The sequence below is a fragment of the Sorex fumeus genome, unplaced genomic scaffold (assembly GCF_029834395.1).
Source record: "Sorex fumeus unplaced genomic scaffold, SorFum_2.1 ptg000122l, whole genome shotgun sequence".
NCBI lineage: Eukaryota > Metazoa > Chordata > Mammalia > Eulipotyphla > Soricidae > Sorex > Sorex fumeus.
This window is the reverse complement of record NW_026606179.1, coordinates 29,375,999-29,395,583: the sequence shown is the minus strand read 5'-3', so window position 1 is coordinate 29,395,583 and position 19,585 is coordinate 29,375,999. Positions and strand designations below refer to the sequence as shown.

The following is a 19,585-nucleotide window of genomic DNA, read 5'->3' as shown; positions in this document are numbered from 1 at the left end:
ATGGGGATCATTTTCATAAATAAATTCTAGGAATGTGAAAATAAAAGAGAAAGTTGTTTCTGGATTAAACTGTATTCTTCCCAAAATACTAAAATAGTTTGTCTCTGAAGAAGAGTTAAGTCTTCTGATGTTGTAAAGGTGTTATAGTGTGTACGGCTTTCATCTTAAAGAATGTTCATTGAGGATTTCTGTGGGGGCGGAAAGGGGAGGAAGGTGAGTTATTATCTATATTGTTGTAACAGAAACAAATGTATTAAATATGCTTTATTTAAAAATACTGTTTAAAAAGAATCACATAAATGGATCTGGAGAGGTAGAGCAAGTTAGGTACTTGTCTTGAACACAGCCGACTTGGGTTCCATCCCTGGCAACATATATGGTCACCAAGCTCCATCAGGAGTGATAAGCCCGGGGCATGGCCAGATGTGGCCCCCGAAAAGCAGAACAAAATAAAACAAATTACATAAAAAAACTTTGCCAGATCTGGGATATTGCTATCAACAAAAAAATAGTAACCATTATCAAAATATCGAATAATAATATTTGATTTGAAATGCCTAGGAATTTAAATAATATTATAAAAAATAAAATATTAAAGTTTTCCCTTTAAAAATTCTTAGGTGAATAATAAATATTGACTAGTAAGGGAAAAATTCAATACTGAAGTGTAATATTTTCAGATTGCTATTCACACATAAAATAATTGAATATTAACTTTTAGCACCTAATCAATAACTTTGTTCCCACAGCAGCTGAGAATCTACAACTAAAAATAAAAGCAGAAAGATTCACTGATATTGCAGAGCAAAGGTTAAGAAACAACTGAAAAGGATGACTAAGTAACCAGAAAGAGTTTTCTGTTACACATGAAGTATGAATAGTCCCTTTCAGTTTAATTCTTAACAATAACAACAACAAAAAAAGAGGGCTAGAGAGACAGAACGAGGGTTCAAGACTGGTCACCCTCAATCCTGCAGCCTCAACAATTACAGCTCTACAGTCCCCAGTATACTGGGGTCCCTGAACACAAATGGTCCCCAGCATTGCATGGTACAAGCATCACTGCATTCTTGGGTACTAGCACTGAACAATGGTCAGGTTGGCAAAGTATCTCAGGAAGTGGCCTCTGGAAGCTAACTACTACACTCTGCCCAAAATTAAAGATTATATATCCCAAATAGCACGTAATTAATAATTTCTTGTAATCCGAAATATTTCTGACATTTAAATTTTGTAGTACAATTAAAGGGTGGTTGCTCAATATCTGCTTTAAAACAACGACTAAAAAAAAGTTTGTTGGAGTAATACAGCAACTAACAACTGTCACTGTCACTGTTCTCCCATTGTTCATTCGATTTGCTCGAGCAGGCACCAGTAACATCTCCACTGTGATACTTGTTGTTACTGTGTTTGGCATAATGAATATGTCACGGTAGCTTGCCAGGCTTTGCCATGCGGGAGAAAAACTCTTGGTAGCTTGCCAGGCACTCCAAGAGGGGAGGAGGAATTGGACCCGGGTCGGCTGCGTCAGCTGCGTACAAGGCAAACGCCCGATCCACTGGGCTATCGCTCCACCCCGAACTAACAACTAATACAACTGAATTCTACTTCATAAAAAGTCATTTTACTACTCTAATAAGAAATTTTTTGCAAAGGGTTGAATTCCAAGTAAGCAGGTAACTATCAGGTTGTACTTTAATGTTGCACATTTAAAGTCTTAGAAAAATAATTCCATCATTAAGCTAAAATACTAACAATTTCCTGATAAAATAAGACTCAAATATACACAGCAATATGTGTTCTAAATTTGCCTTTATAAGCAAAGATTATAATTCCATACTTATTACACATAAATGTATTTAGAAAATAAGTGTATTATGTATGATTACTAATATCATATTATTTTGCTATAACACATTTCATAAAGAACTTTATATAATTGATCATTATTATATATATTTTTTCAGCATAAGAAATGTGTTTGTGTGGTATGACCGAGATCCAAGCACAAAAATTTGTAAATCTACAACTGTACCTCATGGTGTTTCACTAATAATAATAAAAAAAAAAGTGTTTGTTTCAACCTATTATTCTCAATATTTAATCTACCAACTTTATTTCAGTAACAAGCAGAATTTGGGGATATATTTGATGGTGATACTATTCTCTATTTAAGTAAACAATCCTATGCCACATACTATAAGAATAGTATTTAAGTTCCCAAGTTATAATATTATCCTGAAATAAGAGATTATTATAAGAACAACAATTAATTTTAATTACATTGAACATTGTTTCAATTTTCTTATTTTCTAACATCAATAATATACATATATACCAAAACAAACAAAGAAAATTCAATTCAGAAAATTTCAAAAGGTGCCTCTGGAGCTAGAATCAATTTTTTTGTTTGTTTTTCAGTCACGAGCTGGAGCGATAGCACAGCGGGTAGGGCATTTGCCTTGCAATGGCTGACCCGGGTTGATTCCTCTGCCCCTCTCAGAGAGTCTGGCAAGCTACTGAGAGAATCTCGCCGGCACGGCAAAGCCTGGCAAGCTACCCATGACGTATGCAATATCCCAGAAACAATCAACAACAAGTCTCACAATTTGTTGTGAGACGTTACTAGGGCCTGCTCGAGCAAATCGATGAACAATGGGAGAATAGTGCTACAGTGCTATAGTTTTTCAGTTACAGTTAGCAATGCTTAGGCTTACTCCTGGCTCTATGCTCGAGAATTACTCCAAGCAGTGCTCAGACACCATATGAGTAGTTGAGGATCAAACCCAGGGTGTAAACACTCAAAGCAAGCACCTTATCTACTATACTATCTCTCCAGCATCAAGGATCAATTATTTTATGTGTAGGAAACAACTGGACTGGTAAAGAACTCAAAATCATCTATAGCAAACACCTATCGAGTGTGTCCATTTATATTTTTTCTAAATCATTTAAATGGAAAGAAGCTTTTAATGCCCTATTTTTTCTAACACTAAAACTTCTTCAATGTCTATAATTTCACTTAGATGAATACTCATTTACAGTTGATTATTTTAACAATACATCATAATTAGGATAACACATATAACATTGCGATACACTCTAAATTATGTGTACTAATATCACTAACAGTGGAAGGATAAATTACAAACAGAAATATGAGAAAAAGGATGTGAAATTTTAACAAGCAGAACAAGGTGATAGCAGAGACACAAAATGGTAGCCATGCTTAAGTATATGGTAAATGGATCGGTTCTTAAGAAGATAACGCTTTTGCAAAAAGTACAGCATTCATTGTTGTTGTTATTGTTGTTATCATCGTCACAGTCTCTGGGCCACCCAGTGGTATTCAAGGTTTATTCCTGGATCTGTGCTCAGGGATTATTTACAGTGGTGCTTGTGGGATCAGATGTGACTCGGGGGATCAAATCAGGGTTCACTATGTGTTCTCTCGTTCCAATTCGACATCTTACCAACTTTTAAATATGTGTGCACATAATAGGCTTAGGAAACACAAAAATCTCATATGAGATGTTATCACAATAATAATCATAATAATAAAAGCTTTCATAAAAAAAGTCAGCTGAGCTTTGTGGATAGGAAAAATGGATAGAGGGTTATCAGGTGTATCATTAAAACTAATTTCCCCCTATTTACCATGACTATTGCAACATTTTAAATTATATATGCAGTTCACATTATAGCACATCTACAGAGACAACAGCAAACTCACAGAGGCTAGAAATAAGAAATACATGTTTTTCTTCAGCTGACTTTATAATAGCTTTGACCAATAAAGCATGTTCATGACGGAAATTTTGAGATGACTTTATATGTCTAATAAAAGGGGCACATTTTGATGAAAAGTAGTTAAATATACCATTTTAAACAAAATTCAATCTTTTTTTATGCTATGATACTAATTCTTCTAATTATGAAAAGGAAATATTTTACAATTCCTTGTTCTATTTCCTTCAGTAGTGACAGTAGTTGTTAATGTATGTCTTTCAAATTTAAAGTAGCCCCATAAACCACACTGGACCACAAAATTACAACCAGAAACAGCAAAACATCATTGGGAGAGCAGAAACAAAAAGATTAACCCTTAGCTGCTCCATAAGAGAGCACTCACAAGGACGAACTATAGAGATTAATTAACCCTTAGCGCACAGAAGCCAGATTGATAAGCCACATAGAAGTCTACCAAGCACAATGAGTGAAGATAATCACCCAGGAGGCTCTACCAGCACCAACCAGTTACCTCTTAAGATAACAACTTTTGAGATACCATAATGTGGACATTTACTGAATTAAAAGAAACAATGGTATAGGTAAAGAACGTGAAAAAGTAAAGGTTAAAACTATAATCAGAAGTTACAGGATTGAAGGATACGGTTGGTGGAATTTAAAAATTTCAATGGAAGGCCTGAGCGTGAGAGCAACATCACGTAAAGAAAAACCCTGTAAGCTCCAAGATGAGATAAAGCGGGGGAAGCACCAAAAAGTTTTTTTAAAAGTTTTGAAAATAAATAAGCATTATATTAGAGAACTAATATAACAGTCTCTGCCCCCGCGCCTCGGTGTTCCTTCCCGGAGTCCCTTGGAGGGGAGCGGGTTGAGCTTTCCTCCCCGCCCCGGCCAGGGCTACGGCAGCCGGAGACCTCCAGGACCAGCCACCACCATGCTGAGACCACTCTCCGCACACCTGAAGGTACTGGCAGAGGGACAAAGCCACGCGGGTTCCGGGGCCGAGACCTCCAAGCCTACTCGAATTGGAGTCGAGCATCTTCCACCCAGATCCTCCAAATTCCAGTAGGCGGGGGTCACACCCACCACCTGGCCCCCTGACGCCGTGTAATCCCATCAGCGGCCAAGACTCAGAGACTATAAAATCCAGATCCCGGAACCGCGCGGCCGCGTTTGCGGCCGCACAACATCTTATCAGAACTTTTCTTTATGACATCTTATTATCACATTTCTACTTTGGACAAACTTACAGGCTGTCGAATGTAGCCTGCCCACAGGGCAGAGTCTGGCAAACTCCCCGTGGCCTACCAAATATGCCAAATACCAGTAACAATGATGGGTCTCATTCTCCTAAAGAGCCCTGAATATAATCTCAGGTCTAGGATGAAAGAGACGTTACTGGGGCCTGCTCGAGGCAATCGACGATTAACAGGATGATGAAATGAAAATATTAGAGAACTATGAGATGAGTTCAATAGAAACAATATAAAAATTTGTGGCTGAAAGAATATGGCAAGTCAAGTGTTTGCCTTGCACACACCTGATCCAGATTCAACCCCCAGTACAGGAGATGAATATGGTCCCCCAAACTTGCCAGGAGTGATCCCCGATGACAGAGCCAGTAGGAAGCCCTGAGCACGGCCAGCTGTAAGCAACCCCCCCATTCAAAAAAAAAGCAACAACAAAATCAGCAGTCTGATAAAATAAGAAGGTAAGATTGAAGAGGATGGGACGGAAGGGATGGGGGGTAAGAGGGATACTGGAATCCGTGGTGGTGGGAAATAGCACTGGTGAAGGGATGGGTATTTGATCATTGTATAATTGAAACCCAAGCACAAAAATTTGTAAGTCTACAACTGTACCTCTTGATGTCTCACTAATAAAAATTAAAAAATAAAATAAATAAAATAAAAAGAAAACAAAGTAAAAAAAAGGTTGAAGAGGAATGAACAAAATGAATCAACAAAGCATAATTAAGAAGTGCTCAGAGTTTAGGAATGCATGCAACCAGATTCAATAGGCCCCAAATATTCCAGCCAAAATAGATTAAAAAAATTAAAAGGAACCAAAAAACCTACAAATCACAGTGTAATAAGAATATCAAAAGTGCCCTGGTTAGTTGCACTCAAAAGTCACCATTTTGCCACCCACGTCAGGAACCCACATTAGCCCCCAGATACACAATACTTCATTTCTTCACATTTCACAAAGAACATACATTGACATCCAAACTTTAGTTACCTAGTCAGACAAAACACACAAAGATACACACACACACACACACACACACACACACACACACACAAACACCTCCATACTCCAAAAGTCACAATGAAAAGCCAATGCAGAACCGAACACACTTAGTGAGCAAAAGTGGTAGCCCTGAAGATGTAACCAGTAATAAACAGCTATATAACCAATGGAATGAACACGTAATAAAACACAAGAGGATATAAGGACAGATATGTGAAAACTACAAGCAGAAATGACAGAAATAAAGAATTTGGTAGGTGAAATTAAAAAAAAAAACCTACAATGGAAGGCCTCACCAACACATGGTAGCTGAGAACAAAATTAGTGGGTTCTAAGGTGAAATAATTACCACACCATATTTCATGGGGTTCAGGCAACAAATCATAGAAATATACATACACATATATTTTATAGAAATATGTATATATATATATATATATGCCTCTCGGAGAGCCTGGCAAGCTACGGAGAGTACCCCACCCATGCGGGCAGAGCCTGGCAAGCTCCCTATGGTGTATTTGATATGCTAAAAACAGTAATGATAACAGGTCTCATTCCCCAGACCCTGAAAGAGCCTCCAATGATTGGGAATGCTACAATCTCAAGGCTGGGAGGAATAGAGATATTACTGGTGCCCGCTCGAGTAAATCCACAAACAGCAGGATGACAGTGATACAGTGAAGTTGAAATACAGAAAACCTCCACACATCAGCCAAATATGGTAAAAGGCCTCCAGACAAATGGTAAAGGTAAAGGTAAAGGCCCTCCCGTTGATCGTCGATTTGCTCGAGCGGGCCCAGTAACGTCTCCATTGGAGACTTTGTTGTTACTGTGTCTGGCATATCGAATACTCTCGGTAGCTTGCCGGGCTCTCCGAGAGGGGCGGAGGAATCGAACTCGGGTCGGCCATGTTGGCCGCTTGTTAGGCAAACGCCCTACCCGCTGTGCTATCGCTCCAGCCCAAATGAATAGGAGATAAGAAGAACTCTGGGATAAATTCATAAGAAATAATATAAGACTTATTGAAGTCTCTGAAGACCAGGAGGGTAATTCCAATGAAGTAATTGTTCCTTGAGTTGAAAAGTGCATGCACCCAAATTCAAGAGGCCTGAAGGGCAGCAGCCAAAAGGGACTCAAAAAGACTTCAAGACATATCCTATTTAGAATGATGAAAGAAAGACAGAATACAGAAAGCAGAAAAATCAATGAAAGAAATCATATAGATAGGAACATGCTTAAGAATTTAGCAGATTTATCAAGTGATACCTTGTAGGCCTGAAGCAAACGGTGCTATATAAAAAAGTTAAAAAAAAAAGTACTCTTTTTTTTAAAAAAAAAGTAAAAAAAAGAAAAATTCTATGAAATGACCAGCACACTCAGCACACAGCTTTCCTCCCCGCCCTGACCAGGGCTCCGGCAGCCGAAGACCTCCAGGACCAGCCACCACCATGCTGAGACCACTCTCCGCACACATGAAGGTACTGGCAGAGGGACAAAGCCACGCGGGTTCCGGGGCCGAGACCTCCAAGCCTACTCGAATTGGAGTCGAGCATCTTCCACCCAGATCCTCCAAATTCCAGTAGGCGGGGGTCACACCCACCACCTGGCCCCCTGGCGCCGTGTAATCCCATCAGCGGCCAAGACTCAGAGACTATAAAATCCAGATCCCGGACGAGAACAGTGCAGTCTTTTGCCCCCGCGCCTGGGTGTCCCTCGCCGGGACCCCTTGGAGGGGAGCGGGTCGAGCTTTCCTCCCCGCCCCGACCGGGGCTCCAGCAGCCGAAGACCTCCAGGACCAGCCACCACCATGCTGAGACCACTCTCCGCACACATGAAGGTACTGGCAGAGGGACAAAGCCACGCGGGTTCCGGGGCCGAGACTTCCAAGCCTACTCGAATTGGAGCCGAGCATCTTCCACCCAGATCCTCCAAATTCCAGTAGGCGGGGGTCACACCCACCACCTGGCCCCCTGGCGCCGTGTAATCCCATCAGCGGCCAAGACTCAGAGACTATAAAATCCAGATCCCGGAACCACGCGGCCGCGTTTGCGGCCGCACAACATCTTATCAGAACTTTTCTTTATGACATCTTATTATCTCATTCCTACTTTGGACAAACTTGCAGGCTATCGAATGTAGCCTGCCCACAGGGCAGAGTCTGGCAAACTCCCCGTGGCGTACCAAATATGCCAAATACCAGTAACAATGATGGGTCTCATTCTCCTAAAGAGCCGTGAATATAATCTCAGGGCTAGGATGAAAGAGACGTTACTGGGGCCTGCTCGAGGCAATCGACGATTAACAGGATGATGAAATGAAATGAAATGACCAGTACACTAAGAATACTTTATCAAGCTAGATTTTCATTCAGAGTTGAATGAACAGTACATAACTTCACAAAGAACAGCTCAGGAACTTCAGAGACTCGAAAGCAACTTTAAAAGAAGAATTGAAGTGGCTACTTTAAGACAAGACAAAACACAAAAATATGCCAAACTTCTATAAAAGATGGCACAAAACTCTGTGATAATGATCTCACTCATTGTCAATGGCCAAAATGTACCAATTAAGAGAAACAACGTGGCAGGATCACTTAATCACTTAATCACTTAATCCCCGTTATTCATCGATATACTCGAGCGGGTGCCAGTAACGTCTCCATTCATCCTGGTTGCGTGCTAGCGTAGCCCGATGGTATCTATTCGTTCTAGGAACATGCAGAGCCTCAAACCGATCATTCAGGTTCTTGACGAAGAAATCTGACCATCTTGCAGGTGGGCGTCCACGTGATCTTTTGATGTCCCGTGGAATCCAATCAGTAATGGCTCTAGTCCAGCAGTTGTCTGTAAACCTCATTACGTGTCCAGCCCATCTGATTTTTGATGTCTTGGCAAATGAGACAGTGTCCCTGATTCTTGAGCGTTGATGAAGATCAGAACTCCGGATTCTATCTCTCATTTGAGTGAATCGTGATATTCCAAGCATAGCTCTTTCGATTCCTCTTTGAGAGACCCGAATAGTGTTCTCATCCTGTTTTCGTAGGGTCCAGGTCTCTGAGGCATATATTAATACAGGAAGAACAGTGGAATCAAAGAGATGTCCTCGTAGCTAGAGGTTCTTTGTCCTTTTAGTTATTTCTTCAACGTTCTTGAAGGCATTCCATGCCGCTCTCTTCCTCCTGCGCAACTCAGGTGCCAGGTCATTCATCATGTTGATTTCTCGACCTAGGTATATATAACTGTTGCATTCGGAGATGGTGGTTCCATTGAGAGAGAATGGAGCCTCAGGAACAAGGCTGTTTCTCATAAACATTGTCTTCTTAAGATTCAGCTGTAGTCCGACCTTTCCACATTCATGGTCAAAGTCATTCAGCATTTGTGCCACTTGGCTGATGTTTGGTGTTATTAGAACGATGTCATCAGCAAAGCGGAGGTGGTATAGTTGCTGACCATCTATCTTCACTCCCATGCTTTCCCTTTCCAGTCGTCGCATGATGTGCTCGAGGGTGGCACTGAAGAGTTTTGGTGAAATGGTATCACCCTGCCAAACCACTCTCTTGATATGGATGATTACTTCTTTGTAGAATGGTGAGATCTTGGTAGTGAATCTGCAATAGAGCTCACGAAGGATCCTGATGTATTGAGTTTGTACGCCCTGATTGGCTAGGGCTTCCATGACCGCTTCCGTCTCAACAGAATCAAAGGCCTTCTTTAAATCAATGAACGTTAGACAGAGCGGCATCTTGAACTCCCGAGAAACCTCAATGAGCTTAGTAATCGTGTGTATATGGTCGATGGTACTGAATCCTTTTCGGAATCCTGCTTGTTCACATGGTTGTCCTTCATCTAGTGTTCTGCTAATCCTATTCAGGATGACTCGAGTGAACAGTTTGTAGATGACAGACAATAGGCAGATTGGGCGATAGTTGCCAATGTCGTGGATGTCTCCCTTCTTGTATAGTAGTACAGTCCTGCTGGTTTTCCATTGGGATGGAACCTTGCATTCAGACAGGTAGCGTGTGAAGAGCCGAGCCAATGTATTGATGAGTATTGATGGTAAGTTCTTCAGGTGTTCAGGTCTGATCTTGTCTGGGCCAGGTGCTCTTTGTTTCTTTACCGACGAGATGGCATGTTGGATTTCGGAAGGGAGAACATTGGGAACGACATATCCATCATGTGGTATGTGGTATGTGGGCAAGTGGACGTGGCTATTAAAGAGATCTGAGTAGTAGCTAGTAGTAGTAGTAGTAGTAACTGTCAGTAGCTAGACAGTTACACCCTCCAACTGCCGTGTAACCCCAACAACGGCCAGGATCCAGAGATTATCGCAACAAGCTCCCAGGAGCGCGCGGCCGCGAATTTTTACTTACTTTTTACTTATTTACTTACTTTTCTCTAAGTTTTCAGGGTACCTTTAAATATCCCACCCGCATGGCAGAGCCTGGCAAGCTACCCGTGGTCTATGCCAAATAGACCAAATTGATATGCCAAATCCAGTAATAAATGGATCTCATTCCCCTAACCCTGAATATGGCAGAGTCGAGAAGGATATGGAAGGAAAGGCTGATAAAATACCAAGGCAGAAATAGGCTGACAAAATGAAGAAAAACAAAAATGATTGTCTGTACTTTTAATGCTCGTACGCTGGCATCTCCTGCATCCATTGAAGACCTTATGGTACAAGCACGAAAGATCAAGTACGACATCATTGCTCTGACTGAAACGAGAAGACATCAATCACATCATGCCTTTTTCGACACTGGAGAAGAACTATTCCTTAGGACATGTGATAAAAGAGGCGTCGGTGGTGTCGGTATCCTTGTCAACACAAACTTAGCCATGAGCATTGATTCATTCGAATGCCTAACAACCCGAATCGGACAATTACACTTGAATAGATGTGGCTCACGACCGGCAGTTTCTATCTTTGTTGTCTATGCACCAACATCCAGTTATGGTGAAAGAGAAACTGAGAAGTTTTACATGGAGCTGGAGAAGTTCTATAAAGAAGATCACACCTTCTACAAGATCATTGTCGGTGATTTTAATGCCAAGATAGGACCAAGAAGATCAGTCGATGAACTCCACATCAGGACCCATGGCCTAGAATGGAACGAACAGGGTGACAGACTGTCTGAGTTCATCATGTCAACCAAAACCTTCCATGGTAACTCACAGTTCCAAAAGGCTGAATCTAAACATTGGACATGGGAGTCTCCCGAAGGACGGTTCCACAATGAAATAGACCACATCATATTCAATCGGCGGTTTTGCCTAACCGATGTTGCTTTTGTCCCAAAATTCCAAACAGGATCAGACCACCGTCTTCTTCGTGCAAAATTCTACCTCACAGAACTAGGAGAAAAGAATGCAAGGTTTAGGAAGAGGACTCCCAGAACGACCACCAACTGGGAGCTCTTTGGCTCTGTTGTGGCAACATGGGAAGATGCCGTCATTGACAACATTGATGAGGAATACGATCGAATGATTCAGCACCTCCATGATTGTGCGAGGAATGCCAAGAGAGAGATAACCACAGAAAACCACCTTTCTTCGAACACTCTTGAACTTATTCGCCAACGTGGCTTGGCACATGCCTCAGGCAACCACAAGCGAACATCCGAACTGGCAAAACAGTGCAGAGAAGCCATCAAGGATGACCTCAAAAACAGGAGAGCAGCAGTACTGGTAGATATGGCAGAAGCTGGGAAAAGCATTTGTAATACCCGCCTATCCTTCACCAACTACAAAACCAAGATGACTGCCCTCCAACATCATGATGGATCTATCACATCTTCCAGAAGGGCAATGAAGAAGATTATTCATGACTTCTACTTAACGTGGCAGGATGGATTAGAAAATTGAATCCTACCTTCTGCTACATAAACAATTGTTGAGCAGTAAGGATAAACACAGACTCAATGTCAAAGGCTATTTATTTTTATTTTAAAAATAAACAATATTCTTATCTTTCACACCTAAATGAGGCCATGAGTTGCCTCCAACAAGCAGCTCTCCAGCATGGCCATGGCACCAGAGGCACATGCACCTAATCCAGAGCCCAGCAGCTTGCAGCAGAAATGTGAATGGACTATACACTAAACTATGGCACTATGCCACACCCCCCGGAGGGAAAGGGTGTCTGTCTCTTCTGCCTTCCCCCCACCACTCTGCAAGATGGTGGCCACCACCTCAGCGCTCTTTGGAAAGCCAGGTATGAGCCGGCGGTGATGGGGCAACTGCAGCCTCATGGGAAAGGGGGCGAAACTGGCTCGTCCTTCACTCCCAACCGAGGCCATGAGCTGCCCTCCATGAGTGGCTCTCTGGCATGGCCATGGCACCAGACACACAGAAACTAATCTCATAATAATCCGGCACTTGGCAGAAATCCCTCCAGAACTAATTAATGAAATATCAGAAATCCCAAATCTCATAGCCGCTATCATGCAGCATCCTATGGTTTTCTTAGCCAGCAATAGAGAACAAATTATTTCACAATGACTTTTCAGCAGTTCTAATTGTTGGGGGGAAATTCCAAACAATAATGGTGCATCTTTTGTTGAAATAACGAATGTATTCAAAGTAAAGAGTGAGTTAAGTAGAAATCATATGCCTCACAGGCATTGGGAGGGGTGGGGGGTATATATGGGTTCTTGGTGATGAAAAATAATTACTGATGAGGGGAGGGGTGTTTGAGCATTGTATGACCGAGACTTAAACCTGAAAGCTTTGTAACTTTTCTCAGGCGATGCAATTAAAAAAAAAAAAACCAATATTTCAAGGAAACAAACTCCATAAAAAAGCCAGAGTGGTCATATTTTTATTAGATGACATCAACTTAAAAAGATGACATCAACTTAAAAAAGATAAAAGTGACAAAGCATGTTATTTTTTAATGATTAAGGGATATGTACATCAGGTAGAGTTCATACTCGTAAACATATGTGTACCTAACAAGGGACCAGCAAAATATTTAAAACATCTGCTAAAAGACATGAAGGGAGACATTGACACAATAATGGTTGAAGACTAATAGTGTTTTTGTCACCTCTTGGTAGATGAATGAGACTAAAACTCCGGAAGGAAAGACTGCTTTGAAGGAAGATATAGAAAAAAAAAAAAGGTTTAGTCAATTTGTATGTAGGGCTTTTCTTCACCAAAAAGCTGAATACATAATCTTCTTAAATGCTCATTCTCCAAGACAGACCAGGTACTGGCCACCAAAATGTACCTTCATAGAATCAAGAGTAAGAGATGCACTGTAAAAAGAAGTTAATCACAAACAGGAATAAAGAAATAACACAAAGACCTGGAATTCAATATCTCACTACCAAACAATGAGTGGGTCACAGAAGAAATCAGATAGGAAGTCAAAAGATTACTGGACATGGGGGTATGGTGCCGCCAGCAGGTCAATCTGTACCTGTGAGGCGAGTGCATCAGCAGCCTGATGGCAACTTTTGGCCGTTTACTTTCTTGGTAAACTTTGCCCCAAGGTTTTCAGACTTTCAGATACCCCAAAATTGCTGCTGTGTCTTTGGCTAGACCCCAGAATCTTGGGGCAAAGTTTACCAAGAAAGTAAACGGCCAAAAGTTAGGTATGTGGGAAACACACCCACAAACTACCTCAGGCTCAGCTATATAATTGGAGGCATGGCCTCTCTGGTTCCTGATTGAACTGCTTAATGGCCATGATTCCAGAGATTCAGAAACAAATCTTGAAACCCAGTGGCTTTTGGCAGAAATGCGTCCAGTCCCTGCAGTAGGTTACCGGTGCTGGGCCAACCCAGGTGGGAATAGGTTTCGTGCCTTGGCCTGTTCCCCCTGGCAGCCCAGTGGCCACCATCCTTCAGAGACCACTGGACAGTCAGGTCTGGGCCCGCAGTGACGAAACCTGTTGGGCCTCAAAGGATGGGGGTGGAGCCGGTCCTGGTCTCCCCATCCCAACGAGACAGCAAGTCATCGCCCATGAATGGCCTCTCTGGCTCCTGATTAAGCTGCTCAACAGCCATGATCCCAGAGACTCAGAAGCAAATCTTGAAACCCAGTGGCTTTTGGCAGAAATCCCTCCAGATTTAAGTGTTAAAATTTTGGACTTTCAAAATCACATGGCCCTACTGCAGCCACGCGACATCATATGTTATTCATAACCAGCAATAGAACACAAATTGTCTACTGTTGCCTTTTCAGCAGATCTGAGTGTTGGGGTAAAATCTCAAATAATAAAGTGGGTTTGGTGTCAAAATATTGAATGTAATCAAAGTAGAGAGAGAGTAATGTCGAAATCATCTGCCCCACAGGTAGGGGGAGGGTGTGGGATGGGGGTATACTGGGGTTTTTGGTGGTGGAGAATGGGCACTGGTGAAGGTACGGGTGTTTCATTGTATGAACAAGACTTAGACCCGAAAGCTTTGTAATTGCTCTCACGGTAATTCAATAAATAACATTATTAAAAAATGAAAAAAAAAATAAAAAAGATTCCTGGACAAAAATGAGAATGAGGACATAAGCTATCAGAACGTGTGAGACACAGCAAAAGCAGTCTTAAGAAGGAAAGGACCCACATAAATAACTTGATGAAATTGGAAAACTACCAAGAAAAGGAGAATAAAACAGATAGGAGGAAGGAAATAATACAACTTAAGGCAGACATTAATAATTGGAATCCCCCAAATAAACAATACAAAGGATTAATAAACCCAAGTTTTTTTTAAAATAAACAAGATTGACAAATCAATAGCAAAACTCACAAAGAGAGAAAACCCTAACTTATCAAATCATAAATGAAAGAAGGGGATGTCACAAGATCCAAAGGCTCTTCAGGGATTACTTTGAATATATTATTTTGAAATTACACAGAACAAGAGACCCTAAAGAAATGAAAACATTCTTAAACTCCAATAATCTCCCAAGGCTGAGCCAAAAAGATACGTAACACCTGAAACAGATTTATCACTATTGAAAAATTAAAATGATAATCAAAAGTCTTCCCAAGAAGAAAAGCACAGACCTAGATGGATTCACCAGTGAGTTCTTTCAACCCTTTAAACAAGAGCTCCTATCAATCCTCTGAAATCACTTTCAGGTAACTGAAGAAACAGAAACACTACCAAACTGTTCCTATGAAGAAAACACTACCCTGACACCAAAACCAGGCAGAGACAGACAATAAAAGGATTACAGACCAGTGTGCCTGATTAATACAAGATACAATGATCCTCAATAAAATATTTTCAAATAGAATCCAACAACACACTAAAAAGATCATATACCATGCCAAAGTGAGATTCATCCCAGGGATGCAAGGATGGTTTAACACATGCATTGCAATTAACATGATGCATCATATCAATATAAGACAAGACAAAATTCATATGATCTTGCTAACAGATACACAGAATGAATCTGACAAGATGCAGAACCCATTAATGATAAAAACATTTAATAAAATGAGGGATTGAAGGAACATTTTCCTTACAGTCAAAGCCTTTTACTACAACGTCACAACTAATATACTCAATGGTAAAAGTCTAAAAGTCTTCCCTCTAAGTAAAGGCACAAGAAAAGGTTGACCACTCTCACAACTTCTGTCCAGCAAAATAATTACTTGCCATCACAATTAGACAATAAAAACATATAAGGGTATCCAGATACCAAAGGAAGAATTCAAACACTTACTATTTTCAGATAACATGATACCATATTTAGAAAACCCTAGATACTCTTAAAATAGGTTTGAGAAACAATATACTTGTGTATTAAGCTGGCAGGCTACAAATTAACCAGCAAAAGCCAATGACTTTCTTATATACAAATAATAAAATAGAAGAGAAATTTAAAAAATCAGCCCCATTCACAACTGTGCCTTAGAAAATCAAGTACCTAGGAATCAGCCTAACAAAAGAGGTGAAAGACTTATACAAAGAGAACAATAAAGCACTACTAAGAGAAATAAAAGAGGACATGAGGAAATAGAAAAACATTTCCTGTTCATGGATTAGGAAGATTAACATTGTGTAAATGGCAATACTCTGGAAAGCATTATACAAATTCAGTACAATCCCTGAAAGGATACCATAATATTTTTCAAAGACACAGATGAAAAAAACTCTTGAAATTCAAATGAAAAAATACTCCCCTATCCTGTAATAGCCAAAGCAATCCATAGGAAAAAAGAAGATGGGAGGCATCACTTTCCACAACTTAAAACTGTACTGCAAAGCAGTAGTAATTTAAAGTGTGGCACTGGAATAAAGGACAGAGCCTCAGATCAATGGAACAGAATTGAAAATCCAGACCCTGGGGTATAATATAATCAATTAATCTTTGATATAGAACAACTGAGGCCTGTAAGAGAGTGCAACATACTGAGTAAATGCTTAGCATGCAGAAGGTTCACATTCAATCCCTGGTACTACATAGTTCCTGGGCACTTCTGGGAGTTACCAGAAGCACAGAAGACAAAAGTATTCCCTGTTCAGCACTGGGTGTGGCCCTTAAACTGAAAAATAATTAAAACTGTACAAATGGATGCAGTTTTAAGATTATAAATTATGAAAATATAGGACTAGATGTATCAATCTTATATCACCCTTCCTTAGTGCAGTCCAGAGATAATATTGTTGTTTAATATATAACTGTTTTCCCTACATGGAGCCAGAAAAGGAAAATATTAAATTATACTCCTTGATGGAGCTTTCATTAAATGTAAGCTTTTTGCTCCTACTCTACGTCAAATATGTCTGCTCTTATGCCTGTATAATTATTTGTGCATTAGTTCCTATGAAGGAAATACTTTTAAACTGTGGAATATAAATTCTTTTCAAATTTCAAAACAAAAGGTATAATAACAGTATTCAGAAAAACAATGTGATAAAAGTATTAATTCAGTGACAGGAGAAATAGCATAGTGGGAAAGATGATCACCTTGCACACAACTGATACTAGTTCCATCCCCTGCCCTCTTTATGGTCTCCTGAGCACTGCCCTGGATGATTCTTTACAAAACCAAAAGGCAAGCATAGCCAGATGACTCCCCAAAAGAAACAAATAAGAGGCACACTTTTTTCCCTTTTAAAAGGATGAGTTACAAAAAAGTAACACTTAAAAAAAAAAAAGACCTACTTCTGAGCCAATATGAAAGGGCATTTTTGCTGGGCTACCAAAATTTTCCAAAGTTACAAGTTCTTAGTTTATATCATTTGAAATTTAAAAAAATCTAATTTTACAATTAACTGGACTCTGTACCAGACTGTAGGGCAGGTGAGAGCCTTCCCTGCCCCAAGGGACCCAGCTCCGACAGTGGACCTCCTTTACCCAACCACCGCCACACTCCAGGCCACTTTCTGGATGCTCAGGCGGAGACACACAAATGAAAGAAGTCCTACAGAGCCTAGATAATGAGGAACTTCATGACCTTGGACTCTGGACTGAACAGGGCCTTGGAATAGAGATCCTCTGCCTGCTTCTCCCATTCTCCAGTTACTCAGGAATCACACCCATAAGTCTGCTAGCACCAGATAATCTCCTCACCCTCTAGAACTCAGGAAGCTCCTCCCAGAAGAGAGTATAAAATAAGGCTCCCAGAACCATGCCACTGGACTCTGCGCCAGGCTGTGGGGAGAGTGAGAGCCCTCGCCGCCCCACAGGACTCAGCCCCGGCAGCCAAGTTCTACTACCCAACCACCGCCATGCTCTAGGCCGCTTTCCAGACCACACCGCAAATAGTATAAGACACTTCATAGGATGCTTCCTACCCATTTTCCACTATTACTACACCATATCTGATAGGGTTCAGACAGTAGGCAACAAATCATAGAGAAAAATATATAAATATATGCCTCTCGGAGAGCCCGGCAAGCTACCGAGAGTATTTCGCCTACACGGGCAGAGCCTGGCAAGCTCCTCGTGGAGTATGATATGCCAAATACAGAGACGACAACAGGTCTCATTCCCCTGACCCTGAAAGAGCCTCCATTCATTGGGAAAAGACGAGTAAGAAGCTGCTAAAATCTCAGGGCTGTGAGGAATAGAGACGCTACTGGCACCCACTTGAGTAATTCGATGATCAACAGGATGACAGTGATACAGTGATACAATTATTTTATTCATTTAATTTTATATCCTGTTATATACTTTATTAATTTAAAGTGTTTCATATTTTCATATTAATATATACTTTCTGATTAAGTATAGGCCCTCCCGTTGATCGTCGATTTGCTCGAGCGGGCCCAGTAACGTCTCCATTGGAGACTTTGTTGTTACTGTGTTTGGCATATCGAATACTCTCGGTGGCTTGCCGGGCTCTCCGAGAGGGGCGGAGGAATCGAACTCGGGTCGGCCATGTTGGCCGCTTGTAAGGCAAACGCCCTACCCGCTGTGCTATATCTGATTATATGAACTTAAAGAATAATCTATTTTCAAGCAATTAAAAATTAGTTTCAAAAGATTTTTAACAAGATACTCTGAGATGAAATTTAGTTCTAGAAAATTTGAGAAAATCCTACCTCATCGGTGTTATAGATAATCTGGAGTCCTGAGGAAATCATTTCCACAAGGTAAAGGAGATAAAGAGAGACAGCATTTATCTGTAAACAGAGAATATTAAAAGGTTAAGACAACAAAAATATGTTTTGAAATTAAGTTAAAAATGTATTAGTCCTTCGCTTCAATAATGACATATAGAAACCATTTTCTTTCTTATGATAAAAAAAAGGAGCAGTGTACTTAATTCATAATAAAATTCCAGTTCTGTACATAAAAGTCCAAAGTTTCTTAAATCATTATGACGAGTAATACCTGATTACAAAAATGTTTGCATAAAATTCTTTTTTCTAAGATATATTTCCAAACTGTGGAGTGAGAACATTGGAATAGTTCTGCCTCACATGCAGCTATGTAGTATCAATCTAACTAAAATACATGTTCATACTGGTTTTTCTTGTTCTTTTTGATGTGGTGTGAGATGATAGCTCATAGTCATTATGAGTTGAATCTCCCTGACGATTAGTGATGTACAGCATTTTTTCATGTGCCTTTTGACTATCTGAATTTCTTCTTTGAGGAAGTTTCTGTCAATTTCTTCTTCCATTTTTTTAAATTAGGTTGGATTTTTTTTCTTGTAAATTCTCCCAGTACCTTATATATCTTGGATATTAACCCCTCACCAGATGGATATTGGGTAAATAATTTTTCCTGTTCCGTGGGTTGTCTCTGTATCTTGGTAACTGTTTCTCCTGAAGTGCTGAAGCTTCTTAATTTAATGTAGTCCCATTTGTTTATTTTGCTTCCAGTTGCTTGGTCACTGGTGTTTCATCTTTGAAGATGCCTTTAGCTTCAACGTCATGAAGGGTTTGGTTGATATTTTCCTGCAAATACCTTATGGACTCAGGTCTGATGCTGAGGCCTTTAATCTATTTCGATCTGACTTTTGTGGATGGAGTTATATAGAGGGTTGAATTCATTTTTTTACATGTACCTGCCCAGTTTTCCCAGCACCACTTGTAAGAACAAGTGGTGCTGGGAAAATGCTGGGAGAAAGGGATCCTTATTCATTGTTGGTACAAATGCTGACTGGAACAGTCATT

General features: G+C 40.4%; 1 protein-coding gene across 2 annotated transcripts in view; it reads right to left on the bottom strand.

The window, feature by feature from the left end:
• Positions 1-19,585, bottom strand: part of PHKB (phosphorylase kinase regulatory subunit beta) — a 278,679-nt gene that overhangs the window by 196,571 nt on the left and 62,523 nt on the right. For both annotated transcript variants that reach the window (XM_056136671.1, XM_056136672.1), the window contains one exon: positions 18,506-18,586. In XM_056136671.1, coding sequence (XP_055992646.1) covers positions 18,506-18,586 — 81 coding nt within the window. The remainder of the gene's footprint in view (positions 1-18,505; positions 18,587-19,585) is intronic.